The sequence below is a fragment of the Lichenostomus cassidix genome, chromosome 2 (genome assembly GCF_008360975.1).
Source record: "Lichenostomus cassidix isolate B80296 chromosome 2, HeHo_3.0, whole genome shotgun sequence".
NCBI classification, from domain to species: Eukaryota; Metazoa; Chordata; class Aves; order Passeriformes; family Meliphagidae; genus Lichenostomus; species Lichenostomus cassidix.
Window position 1 is genome coordinate 16,204,002 of NC_139482.1, and position 12,170 is coordinate 16,216,171.

The 12,170-nt window shown below is 39.4% G+C and overlaps 1 protein-coding gene across 1 annotated transcript in view; it reads right to left on the reverse strand.

Annotated features, from left to right (window-relative positions):
• The window catches only part of APBB1IP (amyloid beta precursor protein binding family B member 1 interacting protein), a 61,521-nt gene that overhangs the window by 23,189 nt on the left and 26,162 nt on the right, over positions 1-12,170 (reverse strand). Inside the window, exons 6-9 of the mRNA XM_085050482.1 lie at positions 11,031-11,190; positions 8,689-8,810; positions 1,726-1,800; positions 490-633 (exon numbers count right to left, since the gene is read on the reverse strand). Of these exons, the coding sequence (XP_084906608.1) occupies positions 490-633; positions 1,726-1,800; positions 8,689-8,810; positions 11,031-11,190 (501 nt within the window). The remainder of the gene's footprint in view (positions 1-489; positions 634-1,725; positions 1,801-8,688; positions 8,811-11,030; positions 11,191-12,170) is intronic.

Below are 12,170 nucleotides of genomic sequence, written 5' to 3' on the forward strand. Positions count from 1 at the left end.
AAAAAGTACAGCATTATTAAAAAGATTGCTGTATTAAAAAAGTACAGCATTTCTGCATGCTGGTCACTGGTGTAGAAAGTCAGTGGCAAGCAAAGTAAAATTCTACCCTTTTTTGTGACAAGAAATTAGTTTACTTGACAACTTTTTAAGCTATTCTTTCACAGGGTACCCTTATAACCATGAAGCATTTTGGCAGCACACCACCAGCTGATGGGTGCAAGGCCCTTTTTCTTTCCCTTCCTGCTTTCTGGAGGAGCAATATGCCATTAATGCTTTTATCTATCCCTAGAAATCAAAAGGAGAGGAACATGACAGGATTCAACGACTACGTTCTAGTATTTGCACAGGTGGTGTAGTCAAAGTTGAACCATGGAAACCTCAACCCTCTCAGATGCACCAGACAGTGCTCTTCAAGTGTCACCTTGGGAGTTCTACACTTTCATCTCCATGAATTGTTTTATAGCAAAAAGGATTATTTGGCTTTCTGACCTTGGTTTTTCCTTTGGGTACATAATAAATTCCAGAAGCTCGTAGAAGAAAATAACGCCTCTTCCAGGACTTTTTTCCATCTTCTTTTAAATAAAGGGCCCCTTCAAGCTCTGGCAAAATGACGGATGTCCCACAGAAGCTTTCCTGTGAAACAAGAATAATAATGCACAAAATAAATACATTTATGCACAATCCTATTAATAAATCGCAGAAAAATGCTCCCTTGAAAAATAAAGACATTTCCTGTGACAGTGACCATATGGACATGGGGACTAGGGAGATGAACACCTTATACAGGCAAAGGAAACTTTTCCAAGCTAATGTTGGGCGCTCACACTGATAAAAAAGGCTTGCAAAACCTCCATCCCTAAGGGTGAAGCAAAAACCTACAAAGGTTTTTAACTAGATGTGCTCAGTGAAGGCTATAGTTGTTGGGGCTTTTTCTCTACTGCAGTGTTTATGGATTCTGTAGAGAAATACTTCAGTAGAGAGATTCTTTAGAGACTGCATAGAGCTCTAAAAACAGTTCAGTCTCTGCTTTCACTTTGAAATACATTGAAAACACTGTTTAATCAGATCTACTAATTGTTTACTTGGAGGACTTACTGTTGGGTAATTTTTAATGCCAACAGACTTATCACTCAATGTTTTCATTTAGAATTCACCAGGACTTTTGCTGGTTAACATCTGGTGCCTTCATGAAATGCATTAATTTTGAAATGTGAGTCCTCAGTCACCTGAAAAAAACATTTCCTTTGTGAACTTTTAACCAAACTGCTTGCCTGGAGAACTCTGGTAATGTTTTCTTTCAAATAGCTCTGGATTTTTCTCTCTCAAGGATACATCTGACGTAAAACTTGAGCAGGAAAGGCAAGAGATTAAACAGACTTTCTGGAAAAGTGAACTTTATTTCCCCTGTTGTAGTACAGCTAATAATGTGACAAGTACATCTACTTCTAACCTAAAGATAATTATTTGCTACTGATCAACCTCACTAACAATAAGAACTCCCAAGGGCTGGCCTAAGAGTGCACAATCTGCATTTTTAATGAGAAGCGGCAGATGCAGAGGAAAATCTACATATTAAACCTGAGATACAAAGACACCAATGATCACAGAAGTTCCTGTCGTTACACAATTTCCCACAAAGAACTAAATGCTGTCATTGCAGAGCAGATGCAAATGGTGGCAGAGTTTTGGTGACATTTGCATCATCAGCCTAATGAGTTGGCTTACCTCCAGCAAAGCCTCTTTGTTTTTATCATTCATTCCTTTGCTTTCACTCTTGCCTTTGCTTGCCAGGTAGAAATTCTGATGAAGACACAAAAGCAATTCATGTTCATTACAAAGCCCGCAATACAAGCAACTAGATTGCTACAAACTCACTCAATAGCTACTGAGTCTTTTTTAATAGAGTACCCAAATCAGCAGGTGCAAGAGACAGATCCTTATGGACTCTTCCTACAGAAAAGTTTAATCACACCTGCCTGCTCATGAATTTTAATTCTTTATTTTGAATATAATTCAAAGACAATACACAATTATTTTTGCCCATGTATATACAGCCTCCCAAAATTAAATCCAGTGCCTTATGGTTTTGGCTGTTTTTCTGGCTCAATGGGTTTGGGTTTTAGCATTCCAATTTTCACTGCTTCCTGTATTATTACAAGTTGTAGAGAACCTAATATTTAATTGCATTCTGATATACATTTAATACAATGCAGTATTAAAAGGCTAGAAAGCATTTCCCTACAACCCAATTTGGTAATTTGCATGCTTTGCACCCTGAATATAACTCAACTCTTAACTTTTAGTTAAAGTGCTTATATGCCAAAGCCTTTATCCAAACTTACTACTTTCTACTTTTGTACCCTGCTCATGCTCTTCAAAATACTTTTATGCAGTGAAGAAACTGTTCAAAAAATCTAGAAGAAATGCAAAGAAGTGATCACCATGGTATCTTGGCAGAAGTGCTCCAGCCCACTGTAAGTAAAGCCTGCACTCCTCTGCCTCTGTGCCAGAGGGCTGTGAAGCTGCAGTTGCTCTCAGAGGACACAGTGCCTGCCTGCCCCACAAACAAGGAACCACGGTGCCTCAAGGACATGCTCACCCATAAAACCAAATTCACCCAAATTCACTCATCCTTAAACAACAACGAGTCTGCATCCATCTGCATTGCACAGATGGACAAAAGGACAGAACTTGGACATGTGTACAAATTCTGACAAGTGGGAAGGATGCTAGGACTTGTGTGCTGGAGCATGTGCAGTGGCTTTGCTCCACAGCAAGCAGGGCCAGTCAAGCAGAGCAGGCTGCCTGCAGGCTGTAAGGCAGCAGGAGATCAAGGATGCCATGCCTCAAGTAGCATTTGGATCCATGGCCTTAAGGCCAGAACGGTAACACTCAGAGTTCTTGTAGTTCATAATTTTTCAGTTTATCTGACGTTTCATCTCTCTACTTTTTCATGTTTCGAGACTACGAGAAAGTGACAACATAGTTATGTGCCTAGAACTCCACAACACCTAAACTGCAACATAAAAGCAAACATTACCAAAATAGAAGTGAGAAGTGTGTAAATGAAGGAACCCACTGCTGCCCTAATATAAGGAAGAAACAAACAAGCAGCAAATCTACCCTGCCAGCAGACCACATTTACAGGAATATAATTTATCTGAAGTGAAACCCTGCCCTTCCACACAGCCACATCTTCTTTTCCAAGCAGTGCTATGAACAGCTGTCTGCCAGAATGCAAGCCTCAGAGCAGACCGTTTTTGGAGGGGCACCAGGAGAGGAAGCGGAAAAGGTCTGGATCTCAAAACCAGTTCTTTAAAAACTGCTTTCTTAAAAGTTCACATTAAGTCAGACAGGGGATCTCAGAAACACAGACACCTGCAATTTGGCCTATGCTGTTGCTATGTCTATGGTGCGAGAAACTTTAACATTCAATACAACAGACAGTTCCCCTAAGAAATCCAGTTGGCTTCAGGCTGCCTGGACATGTTTTTAGTCCACAGCTGAAGGTAAGCAAACACTAAGGACCACAGCTTAGCTGCTACATCTAAAAACAGTATTCAGAGTGGAAAAAAACCCAAACCAGCTCAAACCAAAACCCACTTAAAAGCGTGTTCTCAGTACAATCCAGAGAGAGATGCTTGCCTATGCAGTCCAGAACCATAGGTCTGACTGAATGACAATGCCACACTCATGCCTCTGAAAAATGACACTGTCCTGAGCAGCTGCAGCCCAGGGCTCTGTGCACATGCAACACCCCTTGACAGGCAGCACTATTGTAGCCCTGAAAGCTCAGATGGCACTGCTAGGCTGGGTTGGGCCTCCAGATCTTGGGATGGATTTGGAAAACTGAGACACATGCAAGCTGTAAGGCTTCTCCTCTAGCTCATTATAAAGACAGAGCATAACCTCTAAAATACACAATGGAGATTTATCAAGGTAAGTACACCTTATCACTGGCTCAACAAGGCTTGACTCATCAGCTTTACTGCTAGTGGGGAGAGCATCCATCTGACTCAGTCAGCCTTCTGTGCATTGACAATAAGAAAACAAAGCTCCTCTGATTACAACTGATTCACGTTCAGGCATCTGGCATTTATTTAACAGAAGCCCAGACCACCCTGTACTGACATAATCAATTGTAAAGAGAGAAAGTTTGTAATGATGTCCATGGTGGATCTCTAACACCACACCTTTTCATTAGGGAAACAGGGCTCTATCACCTAACCCAAAGTTCCACAGATGTACACTGTCATCTTTCACCTGTCAACACACACTTCATTTAATACTGATTATCTCCTTTATGTCTCTGTTCTGGAATCTGGAAGTACATGGTACTTATTTGTCAGTGGCTAAAAACCTGGGGAGCAGACTCTACACTGTGCTTGTTTTATCACTGTGTGGTCTTCTATTTTTGATCAGAAGCATTCATCCTAGAGGAGGCAAACCACATGTGTCCAGAAGAGGTCATTTCAAGTCCAGTAGTTAAAGGTCATGATAAAAGGCAAGCTCTTTCCTGTGTGAGGACACCCCTGGGAAATGCATGTTTGGTTTGGGATGTCAGGTCATTAATGGATCAAGATGTAGATGCAGGGCAGCTTTCTACATATATTTACAGATCTGAGAATTAACTATTTCTTGCATTCAAAAGACAAGTCTATGTCTATGTCAACCTTTCCACTTTGGGATGCAACCATTTCCTTTTGTGTGAAAAGGCAGGTAAAAAGAAGTCAGACTGTATCTCTCTGTACTGTATAACCTCTAACAATGGGAGACATTTTCAGTATGTTTTCAGTAGCTTCCAAGAACATCTATATCGGTATGTAAGCAAAGCCCATGGACCATGGTAGAAACAATAGCCTTAACTACTGCACTGTCAAACTCTCTGATTGTCTCTGTACTCATAAAAAAGAATTTCCTAAATGAAACAGCACCTTTCTAACACCTTCCACTTTTATTTTTCATACACAGCTTCATCCAAGTGGGAATACAGCAGCAACTACTTGTCAGTACATAGCAAGAAACAGGTGCTCCAGGACAGCATTCTCCCTCTGCTTTCCCTTACACTTAGGTTGTATTTTTGCTTTCAAGCTCTTAAAACTGAAAAAGTTTCCAAAACGTTTCCTTTTGTGGAAAGGGTCCACAACAGCACAGATCAGACAGTGTACATAAAACAAGGCAGCTGCTTCATACTCGAGACTCCCTTCTTTGAGCAACAGGCTGCCTGTTTATGCTCATCCACCCTGCACCCAATATGAAGCAAGAACTGGCCAGATCACACCCCAACTGTTACTCAGTGCAACACAGTTTGTGCAGAAAAAAATAGAACACGGTCACATCTACAATTCATATCATGGTGTCTCCTATAAAACTGCACATTAAAAATATCAGAAGTAACTTATAATTGCTCTGAAGATCACAAATGTAAAAAAATACATGAAGCTAAAGGCAATGCTCTTTTGAAACTCCAAAAAAGAGAGAGAAATTAAGGTTACCAAACAATGGGAGTACAGACAAAAACACTTCCCTTTTCTCACTTCTATTTCTTTGCACTTTTGGCAGCATACTCAATAACCAGGTTCCCTGCCACCCTTTTATGTTTTCATCACTGGGTAACAGTGGAGATAAGCGAAAAACCCTGATTCATAAATGTGGCCAAGCTGGTGAAAAACAAAAGTATCACCTGGTGGATAGTAGATAAATATTCAAGCATGAAACTCACTATAACTGTTCTGTTATAAAAGACATTACAGATGCTTACTCCACCTCCTTCTGACACTGTTGAGAACTCTTGCTTTTCAGAAGAAATCAAGTATCAATTCAGTGTATGGGTTCTCCATTGGAAGGGGTAGCTCTGGCTTTTGGCTTACATATGAGGCAGCAGAAGCATAAAGTACTCCCTATACAGACTTTCAATAATATTCATAAATACTGTCCAATAATAATAAAACAAGTGTTCTCAGAACATGCCCAGCATTTACAGTCAGGAGTTTAGATTCAGCTACATCTTAAAAATAACTATTTTCCTTCATTTATCTTCCTTTTATAGTATCTTTTAGCTGAGAATTATTCTTTGAGCTCTTTGAAAAGAGGTGTTGAGACCTGACAACCTTTCCTTTCAAGAGAAAACCAGCATCACTCAACCCTGTGACAAAGCATCACCCTTCCCATGTTGTAAAGGTTTCCTTTATTTGCCCATGTAGCAGTATGTATTTTTGTTTCACTCTTCAGTCACAGACTTGTGATGTGCCATGTCTGTAGATGAGTCACTGATGCCATTCCTGGAACAGTCTTTTACTCCAAGTTCCCTGCAGGGTCTATTGTATCACAGTGGGCAGAGGGCAAATGTGTGCCTGTCTTTGCGGTGAGGGGGACACCTGAAAATTTTGCAGTGGCTTTTTCTAAAAGGTATTCCAAACATGTTTAAAAAATATTTCAGAAACAGAGCTGCAGAAAAATACTAGCAAATACTGCATGGCAAGAATGACAATCTTCAAAAAAAGCCACTGGCATTAGCTGAGCAACATATTGCCAGCACACAGAGAATAAACCTTGGATTTCAGAACCCCAATTCCCCCTTAGAAAATGAAACACATTTAATTAATTGTTGTTTAATCTATACCAGGTCTATAACTAGTTCACAGAAAGAAACAATAATCATTGGCACAGATCACACACCTTCTCCAGAGGTCCACTTGTTTTAGGAAGGCATCTGCCCACCTTGATAAGACTTTTTTACAGCACTTAATTGTGTCAAATCTTTGTAATGAAAATTTTGTATCCCTAATTTGTCTAAGAATAAACTGTAGGCACCTGGCCACCTTTGGAATTTGCCTCTCTTTTTACCCCCGAAAAATATTTGCAAGTTAAAAAACTGTGAGGTATCTACAAACCACTTCTAACAGAATGAGCACAAAGAAAACCCAACAAGGAATTCAACTTCTGCATTAGCACCACTGGGTGTGTCAAAAAAAGCATTCTGCAAATTCTGTACTCCCAAAATTTTACATGGGAGTTTCACGTGGCAATCTTGATTGAGCTAGAAGGAGGTTGAATATACTGAGGCTACAGTCTCAGAGCACAAGATTTCAGTTTCCCTGAAAGTTTTTGGTTACACCCTAATTTCTGTGAGCAGTTAGCTAGGTAATCATGCTCCCTACCCTCCACAACTTAGCATTTCCTCTTGGTTTACCTTCCCAGGAACTCACCACAGATCATGTATTTTACCATGTTTCATTATCTAGTATGACCTCTGCACAATACTGATTACCTTCTGCCACAAAGTGCTGATATGACAGCACTATTCTACCTGCTCACAATGTTTGAGTTTACCAAGCCTGACAGATGGTAAGACTTCATTACAGGCAAAATATTTCAATAGTGTGATAGTCACAACTGATCCAGTTTCCTTAGACTGTTCATTTTAGAGCTTATCACAGAGGGGCTAAAGCTCAATGACTGCAGACATGTCCAGATCCAGCTGAGACAAGAGGACAGAACTACATTTTTGTTCTGGTTTCCATTTAGATCATGTTTATTTCTACATTTCATTGCAATCAAATTGCAATTTTCATCAGAGCAGAATATTCATCAAAGTTCTCCTTCCTGTGTGAGGTTCAGAGCCTTGCCCTAAACTGCTTGCCCAAATAACACTACTGCCTAAGAATCAAATGTGCAGTTGAACCTCTGCTGCTGGGTAGGTTTATGTGCACTAGAAAGGACTACTAAAATATTTTATTTCCAAACTCGGCTTTGCTGTTTCATATTAAAAATCATCATTAAACCATGTGCACTGCAGGGTAAGCTTTCCTTCCCTGACTGTGGATATTTATGTCAATGAAGAAAACTTCTTTTCCGCAGGTTTTATTTGAAACATTGGCTCATTCTATAAAAAACAACTTCCTAAGGAGCAGCTTGGTGGGATTTGCTGCCAAATTACATATTTGACTCATTTTTTCGGCAATGCTGAATTGCTCATTTTTCTCTTGCAGCCCTTAGGAACAAACCAGACACTCAGTGAGCTAACAGTCAGCTGACATGGGGAAAAGATCCTGTGCCCCAGAATCCAGCAACTGTATGTTCTAGGATGTTTGTATTAACCACACAGCACAAGAAACAAAACAATTTGTGTACACACCTATCCTGAATCATTGGGTACAATTCAGTGGGCAGACCCTCCTTTACAAAGCTAATGTGCACAAGTTGCTGTTAACCCAATTCTTCTCCTCAATAGAAACAAAATCCAACAAATCCTCTGTAGCACTCAGTATATCCTTTATGAAATTTCACATACAACTGGTAAAAACTGGACCTTCAGGTAAATGTTGATATTCATCAGCAGAAATAGTGGAGAAGCTGTAGTAATAACAAAGGCCAGGTTTTTACAGCTGTGCTATCTCACCCAGATCTAAGAGCTGTGCCTAAGCAATACCTTCTACTAGAGGTGAACTACATGCTTCATTTTTGACCTCTACAGACATGGCTTTAAAATAGTATCAGAAAAAAATAGAAAACACTAATTTTCAAATCCTTGCATTCAACATCCTGGTGGTTTTTGGTTGAAAATACAAGTTTTGCTTTCTCTAATTCTGAACTGACAGAGCTGAAAGCAAATTACTAATGCAATAGGCAGCATGCAGACTAAATGACCTAAGTTTAGACTCTTATCCAAGTACCATGTTAGCTTACCTGGGGATTTTTAAATAAAGCATACTTTTGACTTTTTTCCAAAAACAGAATCTTATTCTCAGTGTCTCGAGTCCAGTCTGATAACACTTCAACAACGTTTTCATGGTCTTCAAAAAACCTTTCTGGAGAGACAGAGAAGATAATGTAAGACATTCAAACTGTTTCGCTTCTCTCCTGAGGCTGCAGAAATTCCTGTGTAAGAGTGTAATCATTATTTTATGTTCACTCAGGGCTGGACAGTCCAGCACTCTTTTCTCCTCGGGAGGGTCTTTTTAGTAATTATTGTTACCAAAAAAAAAAAAGTCTAATCTGGATGTCTATTATAAGACAATAGTCTTTATTGCAAAATACATGCTAGTATGTACAGCCCAGTGTTACATCACCATCTCACTACTGGGATTATTTGTGATATTTAACATGTAATTACTTTGAAACTGCAGTTTATTTTATTTGCAATGATAGTATTCCAAAATAACAGTATACATAAGATACCCTGCCAAAGATCTTGTGATATAAAAATAGCTCAGACCTCCAGTTCAGCATGAAATACTTTCTGCTCATATTTGCTTCTTAAAGTAAATGTTGTTTTATCCTCTTGAATACTAATGTGCAAGGCAGGCAGAAAGATGAAGTGCAGAAAAGTTCTGTCTTCGTGCTGATAGTAATAAAGCTATCTAGAACAGCCAAGAAGTATAGTGATGAGAATAAAGAATAGTTCACATTGTTTTGATTTTGAAGAAAATTAACTACATGTTGCTGTGCACTGGAAGCAGAAGAAAGAATATGTAACATTCCACTCACTGAAATTGCCTTCTGCAAACAGAAAGGCTCCACTCCCAGCAGATATGGACCTGGTAATAGATCCCTGCATCAGGAATTCATAGCTTTTTCCTTTTTTCCTGAATCAGATACAGGTTTATTTCCTCTGGTACTTTTCTTCTGTCCTGGCTTTTAAAATAGCTTTTATTCATTCTGAGAGTAATTCCTTTCTATACCAATATCCTAACACTAACCAAAAGCATCCAGCAATAGCTAGGACTAAAGTAACACAAGGAGTTTTTATAAAAAAATACTAACCATTAACCCCAATATTTGTAGCATATGATCCCTCTGACACATTCAGTTTTAATTGCATGATGGGAAATTCAAATGTCTATCCAGATTATGGAAAAACAAAGGGACACTTTTTTAATGACTGTGGAGATTCAAAGAACAATCTGTTTATGTACTGTCATCCTAATACTCAGACATGTTTGTCCAAGCACACTGGACAAAGGGAGCAACTTTCTAAGACAGGACAACACTCTAAAATCATTCAGTGACTTTTGTGAGTTTTCTAGGGTCACATGACATTTCCAGTGTTTCCTCAATTAATATAAGCAGGTACAAAACAATGCACCACCATTATTTTAATCAAGTAGTGAGAACAGACTGGCAGTAAATTTCTGTGCCACTCATACAAGCAGATGAGCATCTCCTTGCTTATGACCAGTCAGGGCTTTTTCCAGTTATTTTAAAATTTCTTCCATTTAGTTCAACAGAATGATTACACCTGGGGCTCTTTTAAGGTGCCATATTGATGTTTGACTTTATTTGTGCATTTTCATGTCTCTTCTGGGAGACTGTAAACAGAGAATGTTAAAGGCTGCTTGACAATTTCCCATTTCTCTAGGTCAAGTGTGACTCTGAAAGTAAGTTGTGGCAATTTTCATGTCAATACCTTTTCAGTCTGGAAAATAAACAGATTCTGAAATAATTCACAATTAGAGAATACTCTGTTCTTAATGAAGTCTTGAAGCCTTTTTCAAAAAAGGCTCATTATGTTGCACAAATTTGTAAGTTTTGCACACTGTTTCCTAAGACCTGGAGGCCAGGTTCATTACTTCCCAAGTCATAACTTACCATCAGCAGAGCTGCAGCCCCATCACAGGCCAACACCCTGCACACAGCTACACTTCAGAAAACAATTGTCGGAAATGAAAAGCATTAGAAATTACTGAAATGCTTCTCACCGAGTCTTGTTTAATGACAACATTTATTTGGCTCGTATGTAATGATTCACATGGCCCCTTCATTTTGTGTAAAATAAAATAATGGAAATGGTGACAAGCAAGGAGCCTTCTGCAGGTCACAGCACAGCTGAATGGACTAATTTCTACAGGAAGAACAGACCAAATATATTCCTGCAGCATCCCTCAGCTTAGAGTCTGTGATGTTCCAACACCAGGGGACACACGGGCAGGAGAAATATTATCTTTTCAAGACTGCCAGCACTTCCCTGATCTTTCAAGATCACCAACACTATGTCTATTTGCTCTGTGCTATGTCACTACAGCACTTACCAATCTGCAGCTCTGGGTACATCTCATACAGACACCAATCGACGTTGCAGTCACAATGGGTTTTCTCAAAGAGATTGTCCAAAACATCCCGTGCCACCTGACGCTCATCCACCATTAGAGACTTTGTGCTGTTATCGTACATGTGCACCTTGATAACAAGCTGAGAACAAAGTCACAGAAGAGTCAGTTAATTTCAGAAGCAAGAAGAAGACTAGTCTGAATCTGTTAACACAGATAAGAAAGATTAAGGCTGAAGGTTATTACTCATTCAAAGGCATCCTGTCCCCCAGCAAGCTGAGAGAATAAAATAGCTGAGAAGTTTTCACATTATATTGCCACCAAAATAAAGACCTTTTTCTCTAAAAGGAAAATTGAACCTTGTCCTATGCATGACATCAGGAAAGGTGAAGTTGCTATGGAGAAAAAGCAGAAGTTAGTATCTTCTCTAAATCTACTACATGTGCAATTAAGAAAAATGCCTGATAAGGAAACCAAGTACCAAAGGACAGAGTGTCCTTAATGCAAGCTACAAATGTGGAAAATTTAGTTTTTAATGAGAAAAAGAATGGAAGAATCTTGCCATGCCAAGAGAATAACCTGAAATTGGATTGTACTAAGATGGGCCATAGTCCAACAGCCATCAATAGGAAAAGAAACGAGTTCACAGAATCACAGAATATGCTGAGTTGGAAAGGACCATCAGGATCATCGAGTCCAACTCCTGGCCCTGCACAAGACAACTTCAAGAGTCCCACCATGTGTTTAAGAGCATTGTCCAAATGTTTCTCGTACTCTGTCAGGCTGGTGCTGTGACCTGGCGACCTGCTGTGACCCTGGGGAGCCTGTTCCGGGCCATTCCCTTGGGTTCTGTCCCTGGTCACCACAGAGAAGAGATCACTGATTTCCCTGCCTCTTCCCCTCATGAGTTACTTATATGGACCAAATTAACCTAAGACAGTCATTACTTCTTTATTTGGTGAAGTATTTATTAAATGAGAAACAGAGTGAACTTTCTTCAGAGAGGAACAATACAAGAAAATGCTGAAGTACATTTAATGTGATAAGGAACTGGAAATACATTATAAGAAAGTACTTAATATGCTCCATTAGAATTGAAAACAGTAGAATAATTATCTACAA